We start from the raw sequence: 27,316 nt of genomic DNA, 5'->3' as shown, positions 1-27,316 counted from the left end.
CCTCATCCCGTCAGGCCGGTTGTGAGGAATCTAGTTCAAGAATCAGGAAATGGTGTTCTCGTAATTGAAAATGGATCAAGTTGAGCTCTACAGACTACAATTTTTTCATTTCTACTGTCTGTTGTTTTGCTATGGAATTTACATACCAGAACCATAGCCAGTCCAACACACCCTGTCACTGATTTTTAGTTTGTTTCACATACACAGCTGCCTAAAAGCAATGTCTGAACTCAAGGTAGGATTGTTTTTGAATTGTGTATAATGTAGGAGGTATGATACTATTATTATAACACTTCTGTTGTGTTGTTCACAACCACTGAGTTTTTAATTGGGGAAGTTAAAGTTTGGGACATGGTATTTGCAGTACGAATTCAAGTTCCACATTCCAAGGGTTGTTTGTTTGTTGTTATTTATTTTTCCATTCCTGGCCAAGACCCCAACATAAAGGATTTACAATAACAAAACAAAAAGTAACTTTCACATGAAAAAGTATGTGAAATTTACGAGTTTGACTCCAGTAGTTCTAGTTAATGTATTGGCAAAAAGTAACACAATAATGAAAACGAGAACTCTTCCTCTCTAACTTGTGATTACAACCACGGCAGGCTTCTGCACAGTGTGTGCTTGTGTTTCTCAATCGGCTTTGTTCCCCTATCCCCGCAGTGCACTGTGGAGGCGGTTTAACCGGTTATGTGGGATTTCAGCTGGAACAGGAAAATCAAGGGAGAACTTGCCCGGGCCGCAGTGTTTGTGTTCCTTAAGGGGATGACAGCTCCGACCGGTTCCCTGGGGTGGAGATGTGAGCAGGGCAGGGTGTGGGGCGTTCACCCTCACCTCATCAACCTCTCTTCCTCTTCATTATTTTGCTTTGTCCGTCTTGTACCAGTGTACTCATCTTTGGAGCCCGAGCGAGCGGCCGGCTAAAGGAGTCCTCGGCTTTGTGGGGTAAGTTTCCGTTGAGTAACATCTGCGTTGTTGCCTCTAGGGCCGGTATAGACCGTCTAGCTGACGAGTCGGGAGGGGAAGTGCAGGTATGTGCGACTGGGAGTGAGGTCAAGTACATGAGCTGAAACTCCGCACTGATCATGGCCTTGTCAGGCTTTGCATGCTCATTGTGGAAGATTTAAGCAATGTTGTCAAACTGTACAGAAATCTATGTAAATAGATATAGAGATTCTTTTCAAGCATTAAATAAGCAGACCCGATGTACAATAAAACAATTGGCAAACCATGAGATCGTATGCTTAGGGATATAGTAGGGTTGGGCTCATAAAAGTCTAACAGACTGTCCTTTGCCGTTTAATCTTATTTGCACAAAAAGCATATTCTGTCCACACACGTCTGTGTGTTTGTCACTGTTCAAAAATAAAATTAGTGATTCCACGCCTGATGGGTCGATTCTACACCTGATGGGTTGTCGTGGCGCAGGGGTAGAGAGGGTGCGCTGGTAACCACAAGGTTGGTGGTTTGAGTCCTGGCTGCCCCATGTCCCATGTTGAGCAAGACGCCTAACCCCTAATTGCTCCCCGGGCAAAATGTAAAAGCCATGGGTTAAGAATGTAATGTAATTTGCTTTGGATCAAAGCGTCAGCTAAATGCCCTTTAATGTAATGAGTGAGACAAGCTCTTAACAAGGAGTTTGTGACCCCGGCGTTGACATTTTGTTGGTGCAGCATTCGGTTGGTGCTGCGCGTCAGCCAGTCCAAAAGTACAAACTTCTGCTCCCGGCTGAAAAGGTTTTTTGGATTAAGCGTCAAATCTCCCAGTGGGCCGGGAGGTGTTTGACAAGCGTTTACAATAGAGCAACCAACTTGTTCATTAGAGGCCCTTCACAGCCATCTCATGGTGCCTATCCAGGGCATCCACATTATCCAAAAATGCCGTTATCAGCCGAATATGAAGAGTTTACAGGATTGTGTATAACCAGCTAGCCTCGGCCCGTGCGGTGTTGTAATGCCACCTATAGCCTGGAGAGGCGATAGTGAGTGTGCTGCATACAGTCTGACCTCAGTCCAAGATGAGAGAACAAAGAAGTGGAGCTGCCCCAAAAGCTCTTCCTTAATTTATACCACTTTGCAGGGAGCAGAGCATGCGAGACGGCCGCTTGGGATGTAGCTATACCCCACTTAGCAGTTAGCTTTCCATTGCAATTATCCGGGGGTCAGATCAACACTTCAAAACTTTCCATTGCTGCCATTAGACAGGTGACAGGTGAAGAGATTTGAGTTGCTTAGCGGGGAATAGTACAGATCGCTCTCGTTTGGCGGGTCTTGTGGATGGGGGAAGTACGAGGAAGGACGTTGGCCTTGAAGAGTTTGATCCTATGAAAAGAAAAACATTTAGTGGAACAAACTAACAGACGGCACATGTTAAGATTATAATATAACAGCATAATGTGCCGTTGTGCAATGTGTTTTATGGCCTCAAATACACTAAAACAGGGACGTTTCTAGGATTCAAATAAAGGGGGGGCTTAGGCCCATTGGGAGTGATATGCAAATTCTTTTAGCCGCTGTTTAGGGCCGCAGTCATTGTTTCTGACAGTTCATAGATTGGTTCGATCAGAAAGAGTGATTTTGCTCTGTAGTTTTGAATGAATTCAGAATAAGATAACACAAATGACAGCATATCAGGATCAAGGTTACATTGTACAACACAAACATGAACTTTCATTTGAAATAAAAAAGTATTCCCCTGTAGATCATTGACCTCGATCACACGGATTCCTTCAGCCCTGTCAGTCTCCTGCTTCTCTCTCTCCTCTGACACTCAATAGTTAGATGGTACAATAGCGTTATGAGGGACACTGTATGAAATTTAGTTTTCACTAGCATTACCAGGGAATGACAATCTTGTTTTGAAACACTAGAGAGATATATCAATGTAAAAAATAGGGAGATGTCTATAGTTATTATTTGTTGTATTTTGAATTTGCTCGTTCACTCTTGTTTACTGGAGACAAAAAAAAATGTAGCTAGCTAGCTAGCTTGGTGTCAACATCCCCCAATAAAATAATCCCTTTCATTTGCCTCAGGTAAACCTAAATGTAAGGAGGTAGCAATCTCTAACAACTACAGAGAGACACATTCTGTAACTACCTGTACCAATCTGACTGCATCATTTACTTTTAGCTAAACTCCTTTTTCGCTATACTGGCTGACATTGAAGAGAGCTATTTGGCAGAGCGAGAAAGCCTGATCTAGAAACAGAAGGACGGGCAGGTATTTTCTTGCTCTGCTGATCTGAACAGCCGACACATCCTGACATGTCGGGAGCACCGGATCCCCACTGATCAAATTGATAACATTTTGTGCATGTGGGGGATCGTGCATGGGAGAGATCAGAAGTTTCACGCACAAAACAACGATGTTACTTTGCGAAACACAGTTGATGCGCATGTGTGCACCTCTACGTTTCACAAAGGGTTGAAAGCGGTGTTTTGTGTACATGGAACACATGCTAAAAGATTAAGTGACAGTCCTCGCTCGACCAGTCCAGCCAGTCTCCAATCTTCCTTGATATAACACATTTGTGTTGCAGTTTCGGCTCTTGACAGTGTGCGACGCGTCCCAAATACCCAGCAGTACTCAGGCGTCGTTTTACTTATTTTTTGTGTTCTCACACTAGTAGTTTGAGACTAATATTTGGGGGAAAGTGAAGGATTTTTATAAATTCACGGTGTGTGTGATGCATCCTAACGTGACACACATTATGAGAGGGATACAGGTACATAGGATAAAAGGGAAACATACATGTCAATGTAAACTAGTCACTAGTCGATTGATTGCATTAAAAAAATCCTTTTTTCTATGACAAATTGCCTGAAAGGTTGTGTGTATATATGCAAATGAGGCATCATCTCATGGTAACTCAAATAGAAAAAGCAGTGAGGGAATCATATCAATGAGAATTGTGGATGTTTTCACCAAACTATCTATCTCTATCTATGTTTGTCCAGTGTGCCTCACTTGAATAATATTCAGTACAATTTCAAACAATCTACTTATTCTCTCCCTTTTTCTGTCGTACAGTCAGACTGAAAGTCTAATTGCAATGGAGTGCTTCAACAGCCTACTCCTCAAACTGCAGGAAGTCCACGAGCGAGAAGTTGAGGGTAAGAGAAAATTGTGAAATAGGGAGAGAAAAAGCTGTAACGTATCATAGAATTACCAAGAATTATAACCGTGTGTGTTTACTGGTTTCCAGGTTGGCAGGGCAAAATCCAAGAGCTGTCCAACAAGAAAGGCTGGTGAGTGAATCGCTGAGCTCACCGAGATCTCTGCACCATTACGTTAATACGACACCAACAAGATATTCAGGTTCAGATGTGCACAGGTTCCACCACTGCGGTTCTGACGTCTTTGTGGACCAGGTGGTCGTGCTGGTCCCGTACTCCACCTGGCCACCTGGGTTTTGTCTGTGTCGTGTTAAGCTCGGGAGGAAGCTCATGTTGCAACAAGTCGCTCAATCTGGTGCTGAATCATTACATTTTTCTTTTGTTTCCCCTGAAAAAAATACAGTGTCAAAGGAGGGGGATTATTATAGATTACTGTTACAACCGTTCATTTTTTTCAAACCTATATAGATAAATTTCTTTATTAATCCTACAAAGGGAAGATTATTTTGCTACAGCAGCATCTATATGTACACAGGTAAATAAATAACATGGTAGAAAATATAAAACATTGCTGGGTTTCTGCGTTTCTTTCAATGTATTTATGTCAAAGTGAATAACTAAACAATTTGCAAATAGGTCCCGTTTTGCTGCTGTATATTTGACGTGGACGTAGCCATGGTGCTATCAGCAGTGGTTTGTGGACTGCAGTTCTGAAGCCTTAAGTTTGGCAATTTCCAACATCATGGCTTTTTTTAAGTGAACGGAAGTTACTATGTTTAGAAATACCAAGCAGTGAAGTGGAAACTCCGCATGCAGTCCTTGTGGTAGCAAATCTTGTTGAGCTGCAATGCTGCTAAAAATCACGACAAGTGCCAAAAAGACAAAACCACAAGTGGCAGGAATTTTGTTAATATTGAGAAGAATATGTTTTAAAGGGATTTACGTCTACATGTGCAACCCCCGCACCTTGCAAGGATAGCCAGCATGCGAGGTAGACCGGGTCTGCATATGACTGAGATATATCTCTGGAGATAATTATCACTCACAACTGTAAGATTGGTATGACCTCCCTCTATCAGTAATGCACGTTTTTTCATTATTTAAAAAAAGTTTTTTTGTATTGTTGATCAAATAACATTAATATGTAGCTATCTCTTAACAGTGGCCTTTTTCACACATAATCACTTGCCGTTTGGTTAGGTACAGCCAACAGCCAGAAATGCATGGTAAATACTGTACATTTTAATTAATAAAGCAATACCACAAAATGATTTTTATATCCAATGCTTACCCCTTGTTACCTTGACTTTACAGTGAACAAATATTCCCCAAAATGTAGAATGGTCCAGACTAAATGTTGGCCACGCTACACAACAGTAAAACTAAACTACGGCATTAAAAAACTAAAACACACCAATTAGTCTGAAAGTGTCCGACATGTTTTCAGTTTGTTTGTTTTCAACAAGCACTTTTAGAAGTTTAGAAGCAAAAAATCTCAATCTTTTTTTCTCTTCTTATTCTCATTTTACTCCTAGGCAACTTTGACTATTATTTCCAGTTCTTCTTGTTTTCAGTCGGAACTTGTTAATAATATTATTAACTCTAATATTATAACAGCTGTATTTACTATGAAATTTATTTTTTGTGTTTCTAGATATGTTTTTTTTGTGATTTCTCACACACTAAAACTGAATTCTGACAAAAGCCTCAAAACCTTTGCTTTTGCATTTGCAATTCTGCATAAGAAATTCTTAATCAGAGTTCTTTAGCACCACCTTCTCTTGTCACATGCAGAAAGATTGTATTGAGCTTTAAGCACATTTTACTTTCACTTTTTATAGTGTGTTTTTGTGTTCTTCTACTTATATAAATGTATCAAGCAGCAGTGTAAATGCAGAGGCTTTAGACGCATTGCCTGTAGAAATGAATGAAAGACGATGTATCATCTCACTGATAACGAGAAGATGTGAAATCCGATCAGCATCACCTTTCAACAATCCTTTGTTCTTGTTTTGTCTGTGTGTGTTTTATGCGTGCATGTAAACAGTGACACAAAGCGAATGGAGGATCTTTTTTCAAAAAACCAGCAGATGAAAGAACAGCAGAGAGTCCTTACCGAGAACATCAAGACACTAGAAAACAGGTACAGTACGGTCAGCCTTTATATGTATAACTATGATAAAATTGTTAAACAAAATAAAGAAAATATTCATTCATTTTAAAGTGTGCTAACATTAGCCTCCACCAGTAATGGTTATATTGGACCAAGTGAGGCTACGGCAAAGCATACAATTCTATTTCATTTGTCGATTACTTTCTTCAAAACTTACGCATTCTGGTTTCGCGGACAGTCTGATATATGTTCAACTTTGCTGGCCACCCCATACCTGAACATTAAGATGATGTCATTTGGAACTCATTTGGGCTTCTGGTGTTGTGTGGTTTTCTGTGTAGGCTGCGGGCAGGGCTGTGTGACAGATGCACAGTCACTCAGGAGGTAGCCAAGAGGAGACAGCAGGAATTTGAGTCTTCACAGATACAGAGCATCCAGCACATCACTCTATTGGGTAGTCTGGTCACATCCGTCTTTCAAAATCCACCTTTCATCCATTCTTGATCCATGGCTTGCCTCTAATGGCTTCCAGTTGGCTTCTGGCATTTGGCACAACTTTTATTTCAACCTCCCATTCATGTTTTTTCCTATCCCCCTAAAAAATACAATTTAAAGTGCTCTGATTATGTCTTGTGTTTTGTATAATAGCGGGAGAGATGAACAACTTGAAAAGGGAGAACAAGCAACTTATAGAGGAGCTCAGAAGTATCAAAGCAGCATTCAAGTGAGTATGATGCATCGAAATAGAAGACGGCATCAAATAACGCATTCAATTGACCACCGCTTTGCTGAGACAAAGCAACACACAAACTCAAGGCCCATGCTGAGGTGTTAGGCCGGAGATACACTTGCTTTTTAACTAACTAATTTCTGAGGAAGTACACAAGCAAGCAAGAGTTTTTATTCAATATTTAGATCCATAGAGATGTATAATCCACTTACCTGCGCCACCAGGTAACTTTCACGCAAGGCTCCAACGCTCTGCCAGTTTCTCTTCATACACCTGTGTTGAAAATGGATGCCAACCTGCTGTGTTGAATTTTGTTGCATGGCCAATATCATAACAATGACCATTTAAAAATGGTCTCCCAGTGGTTGATTGTGGACTACCTAAAAATGATTTCTCACACACCGCATCCAACACTGTGTGTGTTTTGTAGCAAAGGTCCCAGCGATCACCCCTCCAATAGCAACAGCACCACCACAGGGGTCAAACCAAACAGCTCCCCTGACCTTTCACCTTCATCTGGACCTGTTCCCCTCGTCACTAAGGAAACCAGCAGGGAAAGAAACCAGCCAGCAGATGGCAGCTTTGCAATGAAAACGGAGACGGTACAAAGAGCTGAAGGTGAGGAGGATATGAAGAGGAGCTATTGTTGATTATGAAGCGCTCATTTTTACATGAAGTTCTTGTTTGTGTTTTATAACAGAAAGTGAACACAGACGATTAAGAGGGATGAACAGAAGCTACTCTGTAAGTTTCTAAATTCTCAGCTCAAAATAGGCCTTCCATATCTGTACGGAGATCATTAGCTTGAGCATACATGCGATTGGAACAGCGGGCTAAAATATCCAACTAACTGCATGTCTGAAGCTCACTAAACAGCAATCTGTTTCTCCTTTTTATTTAATCCTTGACTCCTTTTGTAGAGAAAGTCCGGGATTCTTTGACCCTTCTTTGTGGTATTTATGCTAAGCTAAGCTATGTGTTTCCTGTATATATATATACTTTTGACCTCCTGCCCCTTCTCTACTCTCACAGGAGTTCTACAAGCCTCTCACCTGGAGGACGGAACATGGTTTAACCCATCTTAGAGAAAAAAGGTGGGACAGAGGGAAATGGGAAATAACAAATAAAATTGCTGTTGCTGAATGGGACCAATTAGTGATTGGGTGTGCTGAAAAAACAAAAACAAAATTAAAAGTATAAATTTAGTTGTGGGAACTCTAGTCATATTACTATTACAAGGTAATGCATTAGTGCAAATTGTTAGATTGTTGAAGGACAGGACCAGCGATGTACTATCCTTCCTAAAGCTCTCCTTCTTAAAAACTTTTCTTCTTTGTCTAGTAGAGAAGTCAACCCCAGCAGACACGTGCTCCATGCTCCTGTCCCCTGCCGTCCTAAGCCCATCAAGAGCAGCCCTGTCAGTATCCCCTGGCCCATATCTGAATCCTCAGACTGGGTGACCCCAGCTTCTCCGGGGACTAGTCTGATCCAACCTTCTCCCAAGCCAAACCTGCCACGCTTTCCCAACCTGATTCCAACTAGCCAACATGCCAGCCCTGTAAGGCAGGTTTTTGAGTCTTCTTGGCAAAAGCAGAGCACCCCTCAGCCCAATTCCAAAGAGCCAACTGTAGTGTTCAGGTTGAGAAGTGTTCCAGAGCCTGTCAAGAGTAAAATCAAGCCCCAAGAGAAAAAGGAAGTTCCACCTTTCAAAACAGAGAGGTTTTCTGCTGAAGGTGCAAGAGAGGCCTATGACTGGCCTCTGGACCTATCGGATCGAGGAAATTCCCAACCCAGGCAAATGGAAACAGAGGATTCACCATTATCCTTACATGGTGGAGAGAGAGTACAGACAAGCCCTGACAAGGATGGGATGGCCAATCCGCCGTCACCTGGAACAGTATCATCACCTTCTCCTGACAATCCTCCCTTGTGCTCATGGACTCAAAGTCCATCAGTAAAACAAGAAGAGCAAGAATCTTCCACTGACCAAAATCACAAGGTAATTTGTTTTGGCAATCAAAAAAAGAAATTAGGGGAATCTTATGGTAAAGATGGGACAAACAGGATTCATGGTATGATGGATTGTCACAGGAGGTAGTCAACGAGCAGGAGCTGAAAGAGGAGGTGAACGAAAAGACAGACCAATGCTACGAGAAGAAGGTGCCCACCCTCACTATATCATTACGTCCAGGTGAAGACCTTAGATTCATATGCATCTATGTGTGTTCAAGCATGTATTTACTGTGCACAGGGAAATAATACTTTTTTGTGTTATGTATCCAACAGTAGTGGTGCTGGAGAACCTTAATTCCGATCTGCAAGAAGCCTTATTATCAAAGGGCAAGGTGAGGTCATTCACGCCACCAGAGCAGACACAGTGAAGCAGTGTTATGTTCTCACTTAATGTAACAGTTTCCATGTAAGAATATTAGCTGGTTCTAGTTAATTTTCGCTTGAAAAAGAGGCCCCTTTTTTTTAAGTGCATGTGGTTTCTCTGCCTCATCACAGTCATCATCAACACCCGCTGAGCCAGGAAGCAGCTCAGAGGAGCAAGGTGTGGAGGGAAGTGCATCAGTACAAGAGCGGAACCACGGCGGCAAGAGGAAGAGGGCTCCAGTGGAGATAGAAAATCAGGACTCAGAAACCGACCGTAAGCATTGGTTCACATTTAAAATCCTTGTGTGTTTTTCCCAAGGCTGTGCCCGACTCAGAAAATAGAAAAGAATCGGATCGGTCAAGATTTCCCTATTGTTGACTTATTCATGTATATAAAGCGGAAATCAATAGAGGCACATGGTATCAGCCTGCTTGCTTTTCATGGTCGGAAGTAGCGCATTCGGCCCTAATGCCTGAAGAACGAAGGAAAGAAAGGGAGTGAGAGACAAGCCATAAAAACTGTTTTTGTTTCCGAAATTGTACGCCCACAAATTTGAATAATGAAACCGTGTCTACACTGCTGCTATTCAAGCTGTCAGAGCTACAAGGAGTCCACAATGTCACTAAATGCACTGAAGGGTCAGGAATATTGGTTTGAACATTAAATACTTGGCGTCGAACTGATTAAAAAGGTAACGATAGAACTAAAGTTTATAGATAACTGTGTAAAGGTAGCATTTTAGAAACGTGTATCTTTTTCTAACCTCTCTGGGTAATATGTCCCTATAACACTATGTTCAACCAGCTCCAAATCCTCTAAACCATATGGGCACCCACATTCCAATGGACAATGTGTTTTTATTGGAAACGTAGAATATTTCAACCCAACCCTCATCAATTATTTGTTTTTAACAATTCCTTTTCTTTCTTCCTCATAGATATTGAGTGGGAGAGGAACATCAAGATCACAGTGAGAAATGAGGAGAAGAGCACTTGTTAAAGAGCATGATGTTACATTGACCTAAACCTCCATTTGATTTTGTCCCCTGAGGGCACCGCAATGAGCAGTACATACATCCCGTAAAACAAACGACTTTAACCAAGACGTCTGCTGTACTTCAAAAGACGCAGAGCAAAGTTTGCATTTGTTTGGGGTTTTGTTTTTGTCCACTTGACATTCTTAAGTCCAAAATCCTCTGTAATATACAAGGATATTAATATCCTGTTGAGCAGCCTATGGTGGTTTGGTGGAGAACTGAGACAAGATCAGGCTCAAAACACACATTTTGTAACACGTAACTGCCCGTAAGGTACAACTCAAACTGACATACTGTCAGTGCTATTTCTGCCACGGAACCTCCACTCTCCTCACCTCGCCATAAGTGACTACCCAAGAAAAAACATGTTCCTCTTCCTCTTTTTCATTTTCAGAATGCACATATTTTGCAAGTATTAACTTTCCGTTCACAGTTGTGTGCAGTAACCCGGGTGCACGGAAGTGATAAAAAAGACAAATGAAAAACCCACACTTTTGTGATTGTGTAATTTTTTTTGAGTAAATATATAAACAACCATTGTATAGCACTAATACAAAGGCAGAACCAGCTGATATTTACTCAAGGAATTAAGTGGTGCCCTTTGTATTATCCTGTGTGTGAAGACCGGTGCAGCTGTAATGCTGTCATATTGATTTCTAGTTTTTCTACCATGTATTTCTAAAGCCATTAGAGCCCATTAAGCACAGTACTTAGGAAGGGGACAAAACAGCCTTGCCCTGCTATTTGTATCTCTCTAATTCTAGTGAATTCAAATGAGATGGCTGTATTTAAAGTACTATTTGAAGTACTACTACATCAAGTTAAACACTGTGCCATTGTGTGGCCTCAACAGAAATAGTAGTCTTTTCCGTTCGTCCCTTTTACTCCCTGATCAGCTACTACTGGTGGCTGAGCTGGATATCTTGATGTGTGCTGTTTGTAAAGATGAGGAGTAGAAGGTGATCCAGTTCGGTGCAATGACCATTTATTGCGCTTGATATGAATAATTTACAAACCAAAAACATGAGGTAAAAATAACAAACAATTAAACTAAAGCAGTTTCTTATATGGCGGGATATGGCTCCTCATGTCACTCCACCACACGGTCAAAAGACTGTTTCCCTCTCAGGCCACACCCACTGCTGTGTCTTCCTGTGTTTTAAAGGCTTTCCTTGCCTTTAAAACACAGCCTCCCAACCGTCCTCTAGGTGGGGTATACAGACATTACAGACCTGTGGCCATATTACTCACTCACTCGACAAACACACACACACACTCACTACTATTCAAAGGAAAGAAACATAAAATGCAGCTCAATATGGCTCCTACAAAAATGTTGTGGTAGTTTTAGCTAATTTTACAATATATATTCTTTGAAAAGTTTGTCTTAATGCACTACGTCTAATGCTGAAATAAACCTTTTGAATGTTGCTTCTGTAGCTCCCTCTGATCCAGCCTTAATTTGTCCTAAAATAACAACAGGTTTACCACACAACAGATTCATATGTACTAGAAACTGATTATCCCCAGTGAACAATGCTTTAGGAAATGTAAGTAACAACACATTTGATGTTTGGTTTAAGACATTATGCAGGGGGTTACAATGTGATGACGTGGATGTAGAAACCAGTGGAAAGCATTCTATTCAGTCTATTCAGCACTTGGATTTTTAGGTAAATGTGAATGCCTGCAGTGAAGCAGCGCTTTCCATCAAGATTCAAGATGGTTCTGCTTTTTCACGTGCAATTTGTATTAATAACTGCAATATTCATTAAACACAATTTATAGTTGTACAAGTAATTTAATTTGCATCTCACTGTATAGATATAGCCTGCGGAAGGATGCATATTCCTTCCTTGATGGATTTCTGGAGTTTGATGAAGTTTACTCCCCAAAAGGTTTTTTTGGAAGTTTTTTCTCCTGTCTGGCCGTTTTTGAGCAATGGGTGGTTAAAATGTGATGGACTGTGATGATATAAGATGTATTATTATTAAAGTGTATTAGCTATTAGATGGGTGTGTGGACCAGGGGACTTCTCTATTTCGAAAAATATACTATTCATACCGTATTTTACTTTGCAATTTTATTGCTTCTGTGAAGCCTGGCTTCTGTCAAAGTTCTTTGACTCTTTTTGACTTCTTGTCTCAGCCGAGGCTGAAGTAAAAGGAGCATTTCTTGATCCGAGGTTCGAACTTCACAATTTCACTCACACTGCTCTGAGCTGCTGCTAAACACAAATTATCCCTCTCTATTCCTCATGCAGGGGATTTTATTTATCTTTCATCATCCTGCATCATTTTTTTCCTATTTCTTTCTTCTAATTTGTTTCCTTCTTATCCTCATCCCTGGACTGCCCTCCTTCTCGCTGTCACTGTGGCCTGGGTTTCAGAGTGAACCCAAATTCTAATCCTGAATGTTGATTAAGGATTACAAGTGGAGAGCCGGCAGCTTTCTCTCATATGTTATTGCCGAGCTGCTGTTGTGGTGCCCTCGGGGCTGCGCCGTGCCCGCCTCCGGCTCTGCTGCCCGCGCACCGTGCGCGATGGCTGCCACATTTGAATACACGTTGGAGCTGCACACTATGCAAAACGTGTTTCTCACTTCTTTCCACCCAATCATGGCAACCGTAATCCATTTTTCTCTCTAGCCATACTCCGCCATTAAGAATTACAGCATAGATAGTAATCTGCCTTCATTGTTATATTTTGGGGCGTTCGGGTTTAGCGAAAATAAATCTCCATGAGAAATATATATTTAAAAAAAAAAAAATATATATATATATATATATATATATATATATATATATATATATATATATATATATATATATATATATATATATATATATATATATATATATATATATATATTCTGCGTTCTGACGCACAGCTGTCGTTCTTCAGCTTCAGCTGGGTGTGGGTGGGGGGGGGGGGGGGCGGCAGACAGTCTAAGACTAAGTGAAACCGTGAGTGAGTTTGTTCCTCTTCTGGAGCGCGCACTGAGACGCGCACGGCGCAAACTTCCTCTTACCAGTCCAGTGCGCTGCGCCGCGTCCGCATCTTCAGCCGCAAGCCGACAGAGACACAACTTCTGCGAGGCGATGGAGCCGGCGGAAAAGAAATGAGGATTATGCTTTTTACGGTCAGAAGAGTCTAGAAGAGCATCTATACGAGCGCAAGAGTAACTGTGGAAGTGTGTTGAAACCAGGTAAGTGTCTGAAAGATGACCGTAAGAAAGACTATGTACATTTGTATACATCACGAAGTAAATGTCTCGGAGATATAACCTATTTCATTGATATACCGTTTTTACAACAATGATGCTAAAAAGGAGACGTAAAAAAAGAGGAACTCGAATGTTAAAACAAGCACCGCCCGCGGACGTCACCGTGCGCAAATTATACATAGCGGAAATATGAAAGTGCTCCGCTGTCCACTGAAGAAAAGACATATTTAAATTACAGCGCATTCCTCCACTTTCTTACGCATTTTGTGAAGTGAGAGGTCTAATGTGTGGGCGTGCGTGCGTGCGACAGCTTTATTTTTAGCTTGTCCATCTAACCGAAAACCAGCAACTAGACCAGTTTCTGTTCCGACACCGTCAGCAATAACTTTCATTTTAGATGTCCAGTGGGTTTGATATCACAAACTCAACAGTGAAAGAACACTACCGTATATGTACAGTGAAGTGCGCGAGGACATTGTTTGTGTCGTGAGGGAGAGCATCCCTTCATAAGTGTACACGCTCTGCATGAAACATAAGCATTAAAGTGTACATTGCAGAAATGCCAGCGTTGCATCAGACTGGTTGATGAATCCCCCCACCCCCCAACACACACACACACACACACACATTGTGAAAAGTAGCTATCGTAACTTCAAATTTTGACACAACACACAGGGTTGCTGTCTTGAGTTCGTCTTGCTTTAACGCAGAAGCAGAATGTGTATTTTTTGGAGAATCTGGGGCATTGCATGGCTTGATGATTTTTATAATTGTGAAAAAACAAATTTCTGACAGATTTAGACTGGATATTGTTGCTGGTGGCAGCAGCAAACAAAAAAGCTTATAGATGCGTGCAGGAGCTTTGGTTCAGTCCAACAGGACTGTCGATGATGTCCAACACAAACCTCACTGGTCCAGAGACTTTTGCTGTGGATGAGTTCCCTAATGACACGTGACTGTCTCTCGCTCTTTTTCTCTCTCTCTCTTTCTGTCTCTTTTTTCCTGTTGGTGGTGTGCCAGGCTGGTAGGTGCCGTTGTGATGGCCTGAGGCCTTCCCAAACACAGCCCACAAAATCTGCTTAACAAAACTTCTCATAACAGAATACATGTTATCTAATACATGAATTATACCCATCTGTTGAGAGTCTGTGTTCAACTAGTTTTCCGGTACGGCTTCAGAGCCGGCCCGCGATATTTAGAGACTGATATGTAGATAACTGTTACTACTGTTACATTTCTTTACTAATACTATTTTAATACTTTTGTACAACGTAAGTATGTAACCTATTGTATGGGTTCTCTTTTCTGGGTTGGCTCAGATCAGCGTAGGTTGATTGGGGAGTAAAAAGCTAAATAGTTTCTGTGTGGCGGTATGAACACAAGGGTTAGTGGAGAGACCACCTAAAATCTTTACATTTTTCCAATATCACTCCTTCATGCATTCAATTGTAATCGGGACATTCGGTGGAGGTAGTTCACTTCCTTCAGGATTTAGGAAGTGAACTACCAGCTATTGGACAGTTTTTGGGACGGATGGATTTAGGGTTGAGCTTGCTAGGCTCAAAATGGCACATGCAAATCTATAATGTTTCTTGTTGTGCTTGTCGTTGTGCTATCCTCACATCCCGAAAGATTGGCTGAATGTAGCCGCCTGTCTGATAGCAGATTTAGGGCTGTGATGATGTTTACAGTGGCTCTTGTTTGCATGGTATGATATGGTTGGATAATTATGAACCTGGCCCTAGATACAGTGAGATGGAATGGTCAGCAACGTTTTGGAGCAGTCAACTTTTTTTTTTCAATCTTCATTATTATGCTATGTACATAAAGTACGTATTAAATATGGTTGACTCTTCCTGATCCTGCGTGGAGCCAGATGCATAAAAATGATCTTAAATACAACTCAACACTTAAATGTACGTCACGTGACTATATCCACTACTCACATATGGTCTGTGGTCCACCTCCCACGCCGTGTTGCGCTATTTCTCAAAAGTGCCAACAATGGACAAATCAAACAGTGGCTCCATTGTGTGATGGGAATACACATGTTTTCAGGTAAGGATACCAGACTAACATCACAGACTCCAACAAGTTACTGCTGCTGGCTGAGAAATAATCCCGCACATAATCCGCAACAAAACCAGATTTTTACAGATTACACAAACAGAAAGATGTTGTTACATTGTGAGCTGTAGAGATTGTGAGTCTTTGCACACAGCAATGCAAGCTGTTTCTCTTTGTTACCAGACTTTGTGCTTAACTAAGCTAACCGTTTTGTCTTTCATCGTGTGTTTTATGGTTGTTGAATGTTATTACCTAGAGAAGGGTAAATTGTTGAATGCACTTGTTGTGCAATTGTAAGTCACTTTGGATAAAAGCGTCAGCTAAATGACATGTAATGTAATGCAATGTAAATTGGTGATGACTGGTGGATCAATTAGGGATCTACAGCATTAGAAATTATCTTTCTTCAAAATTCTTGTCGCAGAGGTGATCCCACAGACGGAACAAAACATATACTACTTGATTAAAACTTTTATTCATGTAGGTTACGCCAAGATCAACGTCTATTTTCAACGGTCAAAACATCAAAGAGAAACAGAAGCACACATTTTACAGATTCATTTTTCTTCCTTTCTTTTTGAATAAAATGATCACATGATGGCATTTTATATCCCAAAAGTCACAGGCCACAGGTACAATCTCTCTGTCGAGCACATTTTACAGCCCAACCAACACTTGACTTTTGAGGCAAATACTGATATCCAGACTTTGTGCTTAACTAACCTAACCTTTGGGGTGCAAAACTTTAAGACTATTTGATTGATTCTTTAAAGAATTGTAGCTAGGATACTAGATGGGACATACAAAGATGCTTATGCAATGAGCTAATAGTTAATATAAATATAAACCCAGTTGATTTGTCTGAACCTCGTCTGACTTTGTCTGATTATTGAACTAAAGGACATTATGTACCTATTAACATGAAGGGTTTTATGGAGCCTAGGGCTGTCTGTGTGGCTGTTGGTTGCAAAACAAATCGGACATAGTGCCCACACTATGGAATTTTAACTTATATGTCTACTAAGTGAGGCCATTGGGCCCTCTGCTGTTGTCTCAGTGATTGAGCCACAATGGATCTCACTATGATACTCTGAAAGTCGGACCGTTTGCATTCACCAGAAGCTGCAATGTGAGCTGATTCCACCTTTCATTCAGGCTATGTGAAATTTGACATTGTAGATGCATTACTCAGTGACTGAGATGAATCAATGACAGCTTCAGCTGTTTTACAGAGCCAAACTAGGGCAATGCATTAGCACCAGCCTACCGCTGACCTCCGTTTTGTATCAGTGATAACATGACAAGTAGACGCCATTGTTTAATACTCGCAAGCCTCTGCCCCATGAATTTAGACATCAAAAGAGGAACGAGGTGTGGAACAGAGAAAAAAAGGGAAGCAAATGCGCTAATTTTGACCTCCAGAACACCGGCTCTTCCTGTGTTGAAATGAAATTTTCCACTCCTTACCACTCCAGTACAGCGGTGCGTGGCAGTAGAGCAGTGGGCCAATGATTATGTTTCCGTCCGTAGATTCTCATCAAAGGCATCCTTGTAGAAACGTTTAAAGTTATTTGAAATGCACCGACGAAGGATGTTGAGGGTCTCTGGTCTACTTCTGGTTGTTCTTCAATGACATGTGACTTCTGTAACGTGGTAACTGGGCTCTGCTGTTTATGATAAACATTACCAGCTGCTCCCATGAGCTGAAGGGAGACAGGTTACACATGTATGTGTGCCATAAAACACAACTTCTATCCGCCGTCACAGACTCCCTCTTTGTTCTCGCTTCTCCAAAACCTTTTTCAGATAACCGCATTGACATTTACATGAGGATACACAGTTAGATTCCATGTGAAAACAAAGTATTCTCTAGACATTACGCCTGAATAGGTGTCTTGAGTGGACGTAGTTCAATATCTACGGTAGCTGCAAAGACATTCGTGTTCATTTCTGTAATATTAATATTTTCTTTTTTTTTTATTCTACTCTCTTCACTGAAAGAGCATTTTACCAGTGGACAAAGTTTACCAAGATAAGCAAAACTTGTTTTCACAGTCCACAAAATGTTTGTTCCACTCGAGGAAACCTGAGCCTAAAAAGGGAAACAGTGTACAAGGGCCTCAAATAAAGAAGTGTAATTGTATCGAAGTCTGCGAGAAATGACCCTACTTCCCACTTTCATTATTATCCGCCTTAAGGACCATGTGATTGTTGCCATGTGGGTGTCCCTCAGGGTTTTTACCTGAGTGCAAACTCAAGGGTGTGCGCTATATGAGGTGGGGCCCTCTCACATGCACCAACGTGCACTTAAAGCCATATGGATATAATCTCCCTGTCATCAAGACCGATCAGAGAGTTTCTGAGTTGTGGTACTCAAGGCTTATTGTATTAAGTGCATCACACTGGCATCAATTCTGGGAAATATTGTGGAACCTTCTCTCTAAATAGCACTGCATGTCATTTTGCGGAAACAGAGGGAAGCCGAGTGTATTATGCCACAGATGATCAGATTGCTTGAATTCAATTACCTGTTTGATAAAGAACCTTGAACCTTACTACTGACAAACAGTTTTTGTAGCAAGTTAAACACAGTACACATAATATTTGACTTCAGCTTTTTTATCTGGTGGGAAAAAGCCTTCAATATCTGCAATGTGTTCTAAAATAACACCAGAATGGATTGTTACAAAAGGCCAATCCCACATGCCTAAAATCTACCGTAAGAAAGGAAGTAGTTTTGTATTTTCTACTAGTAGTGTTTGTTCAAATAATGTTTGACCAGCATAGTGCCCTTTGTAGTATGCAAAGGTCAATTAATATATTATTTGTTCATGTATTAACAGCGCGACAAACACTTCCTCAACATCTGCTCACTCAGTATATGTTCTTTATTGAATGGTTGTGAGTGCAACTATTCTCTCTATGAAGAAGAAACATATGCTCTTGTTTGTGCTCTGTTGTCCTGCTGCAGAAGCAACCATGGGCTGTGTGGGCTCGAAGAAGGAGCAGGAGCCTATGGGCAAAGGGACGGACGACGGCGACCAGCAGAGCCACACACTGACCACCCACTACGTCAAAGACCCTACCGTAGGAATCCCTGGGAGCAAACCTGTAAGCAGTAGTGGCAGATAAAAGTCACTGGAAGAAGTTAGGACTTATACTTTGCTTCCTCAAAAATTCCCCATTCTAACTAACTGATTCAGACGCTGTTAAGTTCCAGCAATTTAGAAACACGTCATTACAAGTAAAAATAGGCCGTCAGTGAAACTGAAGAAGATTTTTTAGGAAAATTCACTTTATACATCAAAAGTAGAATTATAGATAGATAGTCACATAGATGAATAAGAAAATACAAAATATATAATATATATAAGTATATGTAGTATATATATTAAAATAGAAGAATAAACAGTGGATTTTCAATTACTTACTCAAATAAAGTTTTACCCCCGAGGACTTCTTCTCTAATCTTTTCTTTTGGAGGTGATACTGGAGGATTTGACTTCTCTAGGGTCACAGATGTGCACACCTGCAGAAGAATCAGGAGAATTAAGTGTGTCAATTGCAGTAGCAGTGAAAGCATAAAAGCGTGTTTCCAAATAAACATTTTGCTGTGGCTTGTTTGCATACTGGCCAGACTTTGATCAGTTCTGCTGGTAAACTAGCAGCTGTGCTGAGTGTCAAGTGTGGTTCCTTTGGCTACTGCTTCCTGTGTGCTGACTGTAACATCTCTGTCGCCCCCAATAAAGGAAGAGGAAGTGACAGAAGCACAGCACTCGTTCTGGAGACAGGACTTGAGTTGTCTTATCTCTCGCATGTCTACATGGGTCTTTCTATATCTCTGGTCTCTACCCAGCTGAACTAGTACCTTTGTAATGTGGCATTATGTTGCATCCAAACAGACAGCATGCCGGTTTTTGAAAAGCTGATAAGATAAAGTCCTTCCCGTTCAAATGGTTGTTTTCTTTGTGCTTTTACTCCGGTACAATTTGAGACTTATAAAGAAGATAGATTATAACTTTTAGTGGCTCTTACATGGTACGTAATAGTCCGAGACACTAAAACAGATTCCTGCTTTAGATAAGCAAAAAGTAGAATTGAATACGATTTGTGTTGAAAGAAGGGTGGGGGGGGGGCATTCGAAGGGTCTCCTTGCCTTATACCACCTCATGTTTTTTTCTCTACAGAAAAATATGGCATCCAGTAACTCTTCAGGTGGTGAGTCACAATCTTCATTTACTCACTGCACCTCCAGCTGCGTGTACAAGCACAAATATGTTTTTCTCAGGCAGTTCTTCAGAGAGTAGATACATATTATACACGCCAATACCGCCAGTGTCTCACTTCTCCTCACTGTGGTTCTGGGCCAAGGCGCCGTAGGTGAGAGCATCGCCATGGCGCTGTACGACTACGAAGCCATCCACGAGGGCGACCTTGGCTTCAAGAAGGGAGATAAGCTCCGAATCCTAACAGAGTAAGTAGCGACAGAGTACAGTTGTCTGCTTTGGATATGAGGATAAGGGTGATATGTTAGCTGCATCTTTGATCAAACAACAAAACCTGTCCTATTCTCTCTTTGCAGATCGGGGGAGTGGTGGAAAGCTAAGTTAATTAGTTCGGGTCAGGAGGGCTTCATCCCCAGTAATTATGTGGCCAAAGATACTCTGGAGGCTGAGGAGTAAGTGCACTCATTAAAATCCCATTTGTATGCATTGTGAGTATCTTCTATATAGACTAATCTTCCATATTTAGATGGCCCCTTTTTGTAGTTTGTTATTGAGTGGGTTTCTGCGCTAACTGATCTGTTTCCTGTTATTGAGGTGGTTCTTTAAGGGCGTGAGCAGGAAAGATGCGGAGAGGCAGCTGCTGGCCCCGGGGAACAGAGCGGGATCCTTCATGATCCGAGACAGCGAGACCACCAGGGGTGAGTTAAACGATGATTTGTCCTTTTGTGTTGCAATAGACTAAATAATTTGATCTCTGCAGTTAGCGTTTAACAGATAGATACATAGAGTTGGTTAACACACTAATGACTTTGAAGTTAGAAATGAAAGGCGCAATGGGTAGAATTACCCCCCCCTTATACCAAAAGGAGAAGAATGTTTAGACTCATCCATAAATTATCTCTTTAAATCATTTTTACCCACTAGAATTATATGTCGGTATCTGTACCTGCAAAGACCTTCATTTTTCATTTTAGCACCTGCTAAGCCGCACCTCAGAAGAGGTTTTTGAGTGAGCTGAGCCGATACCAAGAAGGAGGACATTGCAGATTCAGTGAGAATAATCATTAGTGTGACCAAGAACATCCTGCACAAATCCGTCAATTAAAAAAAAGATGAGCAAAAGTGTCAGGTTGAAGACAAAGTCCGAGCAGTTTAACCTGGCGTCGCTACAGCGATCAGCTAGTTACCACATCCCATTGCAGATTGTAGGATCCTCAGTGGAAAACAAAATCGAAAGAATAGTGTAGACACACTAGCTATTGATGAGCGTTCTGCACTGTTGATTTCGATTGTTCTTTTTTTATCTGTTTTTTGTCAAATTTCCCTTTTTGGACTTTTGTCAAAGTACAATACAACACCATTGTTGTTCCCCTTCATGCGTTACTTAGCAGGACGTCCCAGAGGCTGTCACAAGAAGAATATTGGTATCAGCATTAAAAAACACAATCCCTTGTAGATAATTGCTGGTGTCTTCTTTCTGTTTTAGGCAGCTACTCCTTGTCTGTGAGGGATGGCGATCCCCAGTCCGGGGACACGGTCAAACACTACAAGATACGTACGCTGGACAACGGAGGATTCTACATCTCTCCGCGCAACACCTTCACCACCCTGCAGGAGCTGGTCACCCATTACAAGAGTGAGTTCACTTCTGTAGCTGCAGGATTTTTACCTCCGGTATTGTACTGTAATCTAACTAGAGAGTCTAGTGAACATAACTGTGTGGTAGTAGTTTGTAAATAGTGTGTTGTAGAATTACACGCATTGTTAAGCTGGCCATACTTGTGATTTAGCATACATAGTCCACAGATATACATTCATAAGGTGCTTCAATTATTCTCCCAAAAGTTTCTGGGCAATTACAAAAAAATAATGATTTGAAATTTTTAATTGCTCTTCAGTTACAACTGTTTCTTTTTGAGAAGAAAAGTTCTATAAGTAAGAACAAAAGTGCTGATCTCTATTATATTATAATATGTATATAATATAACAGATTTTCAGATCAGGAACATTTTTTTTGTTTATTTCAGAGCAGGGAGATGGCCTCTGCCAAAACCTCACCAGCCCGTGCTTGAGCCCCAAACCGGAGAAGCCATGGGAGAAAGACGCCTGGGAAATCCCGAGATCCTCACTCAAAATGGACAAGAAGCTTGGTGCCGGCCAGTTTGGAGAAGTCTGGATGGGTGAGATGGATCCCGATCGTTTTACGGTGCAGTTACTGAGGGACATGGGAAGCCGGCAATTCAATCTTCTGATTCTGAACGTTTGTTTTTGCTTCAAGCTACATACAACAAGCACACCAAAGTGGCAGTGAAGACCATGAAGCCTGGCACCATGTCAGTAGAAGCCTTCATGGGCGAGGCCAACCTGATGAAGACTCTGCAGCATGACAAACTGGTCCGTCTCAATGCTGTGGTCACCAAGGAGGAGCCCATCTATATCATCACTGAGTACATGGAGAAAGGTGTGTGTGTGTGTGTGTGTACTTGTAACTATTCTTGCGAGGCCTGATTTGAGTGACAACATAGACAACATTTAGGCCTTCAAAAGCCAGTTTTTCAAGATTCAGACTTGGTTTTAAAGTACAAGTTGGAGTATAGCTTACGTTAGGGTTGGGGGAAGTTTTGGGTTGAAATTTAGTTGTGGTGGTTACTGTACTGTATGGGGAGACATTATGTCAATGAGAGTCCTCACACAGTTAGAAATACAAGGGTGACGATGTGTCTAGCACAGTCTATTCAACATTTATATCTGCAGTACACCTTTCAACTTCATGAGGGAGCCTGAATACTGGTATCAAATGTGTGTGCGTATGTGTCTGCAGGGAGTTTATTGGACTTCCTGAAGAGTGATGAGGGCAACCGCCTTCAGCTGCCAAAGCTCATCGACTTCTCTGCCCAAGTGAGAGTCAACGTCGCTCCTTCACTCTATGCGTGACAGTTTTAGTTGTTTAATATGAACGTGTATGCAACACAACAAAAGCCGAATGATGATTTTCAATCAATTTACAGTTCTTTATCGTTCTACAAAGTGTTGCAAATGTCCAATTGCCTCAAACTCGCATTCTCTCTCCTGGCCACAAAGGGACAGACCCCCTGGTTGTAAAGATTTAGTCTGATTGTGTAGAAGTTCATGGGAAAATTATCCAATTTGCTTTAATCCCACCAAGACCTGTTACTGTAACGTTCAAATATACATAAGATGAATCAGGCACGTACACAGACATTCTGGGGGGTAGGTGCTCAAACCAAAACAAAAGGGAACCCATTTCCAAAATGATTCATGAAATTAAAAATAATAATAATTAAATAAACACATTTTTATAAACAAACTAACTCAAATTTAATAAATAATGATAAAATAACAGGCAAAAACAGACCAAACAAGGCCATATTGTACTTAAGCAATAAGATAAGACAGGCTGTACTTTATCATCTATATTGTTAAACAGTTATATACAGTTTGAGGTGTTACTATAAATAGGAAGTTAATAGTTACCTTTCAGCAAAAATAGTTGTAGCCACAATATGTTGTGTATGGCCTTTCAGTTGTCTAGAGAAAATAGTCCCCGTACGTGTGTCTGTTGCTATGCAGAGGTTGGTTGATGATTAGCTAGGAGATTGACATTCTTTTGTGCGTCTTCTGAAAACATCCCAGGTCTCCTTTTAAGATCTCACACCATCTCCATTGGGCGAAATTGTGAAACAGAACTCAAAGAACTCAAAAAAATGCCCCGTCACATATCAAAACACACTTTGGGGGGAAATTGATGATGGAGAGAGTCATTTTTATTCTTAAATATATACTTAAAAATTGGGCTCCAACAGACAGGGCACTTTTCTCATCCAGGGCAAAAGGGCAGGTGCTTAAGCACCACTAGGGGTCTATGTGTGCACGTGCCTGAAATGAATTCATACATACATGCGTAGTAAATTATAGTTTTCTATTATTAACAACAGTGGGATTTGCTAAAAGAAAAGGAGCAGTGTCTATTCTAGGTGTTGAATGTCCAAAAGCATGGAGGTTTTCTTTTTGATGAGGACATGCTGCTTTAGAAGCGTCCAGGTTTTTTTTTTACAATGTCCTTGCTAGATGGAGTTGCTATTAACCACTGTGGATTATTTTCCACTGCCTATTTTGTCTCCAGACCGCAGAGGGTATGGCCTACATCGAGCAGAGGAATTACATCCACCGAGACTTGAGAGCTGCCAACATCCTGGTCAACAAGGCTTTGGTTTGCAAAATCGCAGACTTTGGCCTAGCTCGCATCATTGAGGACAACGAGTACACGGCCAGGGAAGGTACGGCGCGACACACGTTACGTAGCCGGGCGTCATTGGCATAAGTGATGAGGAAACTGGGGAACCCACAGGTTTCACCAGTTCTGGGGGAATTACTTTGTGTCAACGAGATGTAGGATTACAACACGGGCGCCAAAAATAGAGAAGTGTGGAGATGAGAGCAGTGTGCTGTGCAGCTTGCTGAGTGTGAAAAGAGATTAAACTAATTATTTCACCATGAATTGACTGTTTTTGCCCTACAAACCAGGAGCCAAGTTTCCCATAAAATGGACAGCCCCGGAGGCCATCAATTATGGCTCTTTCACCATCAAATCTGACGTCTGGTCCTTTGGCGTCTTGCTGACTGAGATTATCAGCTATGGACGTACACCATACCCAGGCAAGTGAATCACTGGTTTCAGTTCTGACAAAGATATCTTTCTATTTCTGTAACTAAACTGAACGCATTGATTATAATGTCTTTGGTTTAAAGTCGCCCTCCAAAATGTGGTGAAGATATCGGCAGACACTTGGGAAATGTGTCAAGGAGGACAAGCGCATGTAATTTGGGAGAAAAAAAAACTTTCAGAAAAAAAAGTCAAATGAAAAACACATTTTTTTTCTCTCGCTGTGGCAACTTGCAGCAAGCCGCACTTTGCCGCAGCTGTGGAGTGTTTTTCAACTTCAGGATTAGCTCTTGATGCCAAGTGCAGCTGTAACAAGGCTGCAGCTACAGAGTGCTGCTGGAATGACCCCTAAAACCGAGACATATGTCAGCATTTTTGCGTTTTCGTTTCCAACAACACTTTTCCTCTTGGAGACTAGTAGCAGTGACGTGCAGTGATAAAGTGTGTTGCTTTTATTCTAGTGATTGATAAAAAAAAATTGATTTCATTTGTGAAGATTATCTTTATGTATAAGTATCATAAACTTGTTTGCCCCAGAATTTTTTTGTTTTCTGGTTTTTGATTTTCTGTAATAATCAAATGGAAAAATCCAATCTGCTTTGGTTTGAAAGAACCAGCATGATACACTCCAGTTTAGCAGCTCTTTGAAGCTCTCCTTAGACATGCACAGTGAGCTGAAGCATCAGAACAAAAAAGTCAGATGGGTCCGCCCCCTGCAGACTCTTTTAACCCTTTTACATGCTCTTGTTTCAGGGATGACCAACCCGGAGGTGATCCGTGCCCTGGAGAAGGGCTACCGGATGCAGCGCCAGGAGAGCTGTCCCACCGAACTCTATGACATCATGCTGGAGTGCTGGAAGAATAAGCCCGAGGACCGCCCCACTTTTGATTACCTGCAGAGTGTCCTGGAGGATTTCTACACCGCCACAGAGAGCCAGTACCAGCAGCAGCCATGAGGCTGAACGTCCACTGTCTTACTCTTATATGCTGTTCCTTTCATACTTAACAGTGAGTCCAGTTTCTACATGCAGTAGTGCAATTCAGAGCACACATACTCACATCATGCATGCTCTATTTTTACCAATCTCTCTCTCTCTCTCTCTCTCTATCTATCTCTCTCTCTCTCTCCATCTCATTCACACACATGTAATGTTTTGTAACAAAGGTTTCACAAAATTAACTATATGTTATAGGAAGCTAGGCATCACTTATCCTAACATGTTTTATATTTCATTGGGTCTCCTTACTTTGAATGACATTTTTAAGTGATAAAACCACACAAGAGAAAGGAACGCAATATATTGAAGCAATGTTAACCTTTTATTTAATGTACAAGCTTAAAGTTATAAGCCCGCTTAACTATTTGTAAGGCTTTATTGCAAGGATCATAATATATTACAAGTATTATATAATGACTTATAATATCAGGTATCATAATACTTTATAATTACTGTTCACTCACTGAAATGTTTTTAGCAAAGACCATGTGTATTATTATTGCCATGTTGGTCACCATTATAATATTTTTATAATGCATGATAATAGCTGTTTTAATACATTACAACCACTGCTAGCATGCGGAGTATCAATATTACAATGCAATCATTATTATTAGATTATATGTTGGTGAACATTGTTTGCTTTACGTAAAGAAAAAGTGAGGGATAAAAATATATCATTAAATCTATGCAAGACAACACAGAAAGCATTGTATTAATGTATTATTATTATTATTATTTTTGCTTCACTTGAAGCACACAATAACCCCTTTACACATCATGGACAGGCTGCTCAAAGTGAAAACGTTTTCATAAACCAAAAAATAAATAAAAAGCCATGCCACTTGTCAACCTTCATCCAACGAGAAATCCTCAATTTGGCTACTCCAGCACACACTGTGCATCCATCAAACCAAAGTATGGCCATTTTTAGATGTGTCGATGTCAACAACAAACATTAAGTCCTGCATTGAAAGTGAAAGATACTGTGTGGTTGATATATGCTTGAATCTTCTATTTATATTCCATAGATTTGTTCCAGCACAATCTGGCTTGACATTAGCATGAACCTTCGCTGTGCCTTTTTCTCTCTCAACATTTATTATATATTCCATACGCGCTGTGTATATACTACGCAAATAAATAAATACAATTATTTGGGAATAGGGTTTAGATTGAAGCCATTATAACTGATTATGCTTACTAATCCTGTTTTGCTCAATAAACATTTGTTATGTATTTGGGAACCAAAAGAAAAAAATGAGTAGAAACAGATTTCCCACATTTTAGGCCTTCTTGTTTTCTGTGTGAAATAATTAATTTATTTGTGCAAATGGTACTGGATATCTTCACTGCAATGATCTTCCCAACAGCCTTTTATTTTTTTCATTAAAAGTATTTAATACTTTCCTTTTTTGTGCACTCTTTAGATAATGTGAATGTGGCATTTGTGAACCAAGATCCTTTCAATTTTAAAGGGAATATTTAAGATGTTGTTATTTCAGGATTTGGTTGTCCATTTAGAAAGTGAGAGACGTTTTTTTTTTTAATGGAACTTTATTTACTTTTTTAAGTATGTAACTCTTTGCATATTTTGTTTGTTTGACGCTTGTCTCGATGCAACTGTAATGACCATTTTCAAATAAATACTTTTAGAATCAATTATCCACCCAAATGTAAATTTATTTAAAAGCAAGACATGTATATACCTGCATTGTTGCATACTTGTATCCACACATTATG

General features: G+C 40.7%; 2 protein-coding genes across 3 annotated transcripts; both read left to right on the top strand.

The window, feature by feature from the left end:
* Positions 1-653: 653 nt before the first annotated feature.
* Positions 654-11,812, top strand: rbbp8l (retinoblastoma binding protein 8-like). 2 transcript variants are annotated; one of them, XM_040194332.2, is made up of 14 exons: positions 654-945; positions 4,032-4,114; positions 4,207-4,249; positions 6,165-6,260; positions 6,572-6,684; positions 6,879-6,954; positions 7,391-7,578; positions 7,661-7,704; positions 7,993-8,054; positions 8,305-8,959; positions 9,052-9,151; positions 9,247-9,305; positions 9,469-9,610; positions 10,275-11,812. In XM_040194332.2, exons 2-14 carry the CDS (start codon positions 4,054-4,056, stop codon positions 10,334-10,336), a joined length of 1,701 nt encoding a protein of 566 aa, XP_040050266.2. In that variant the 5' UTR covers positions 654-945; positions 4,032-4,053; the 3' UTR covers positions 10,337-11,812. The 2 variants fall into 2 exon arrangements, with proteins under 2 accessions (XP_040050266.2, XP_077950102.1); XM_078093976.1 differs by having other exon boundaries at positions 8,302-8,959.
* A 1,505-nt stretch (positions 11,813-13,317) lies between these two features.
* On the top strand, positions 13,318-27,235 carry hck (HCK proto-oncogene, Src family tyrosine kinase). The gene is made up of 13 exons (XM_040192454.2): positions 13,318-13,580; positions 18,637-18,776; positions 19,853-19,883; positions 20,037-20,139; positions 20,248-20,343; positions 20,486-20,589; positions 21,378-21,527; positions 21,919-22,071; positions 22,170-22,352; positions 22,713-22,789; positions 24,036-24,189; positions 24,437-24,568; positions 25,329-27,235. Exons 2-13 carry the CDS (start codon positions 18,645-18,647, stop codon positions 25,529-25,531), a joined length of 1,518 nt encoding a protein of 505 aa, XP_040048388.1. The 5' UTR covers positions 13,318-13,580; positions 18,637-18,644; the 3' UTR covers positions 25,532-27,235.
* The last annotated feature ends 81 nt before the right edge of the window (positions 27,236-27,316 follow it).

This window comes from Gasterosteus aculeatus, chromosome 2 (assembly GCF_964276395.1).
Source record: "Gasterosteus aculeatus chromosome 2, fGasAcu3.hap1.1, whole genome shotgun sequence".
Taxonomy (NCBI): domain Eukaryota; kingdom Metazoa; phylum Chordata; class Actinopteri; order Perciformes; family Gasterosteidae; genus Gasterosteus; species Gasterosteus aculeatus.
This window is presented reverse-complemented; position numbering and strand designations above follow the sequence as displayed.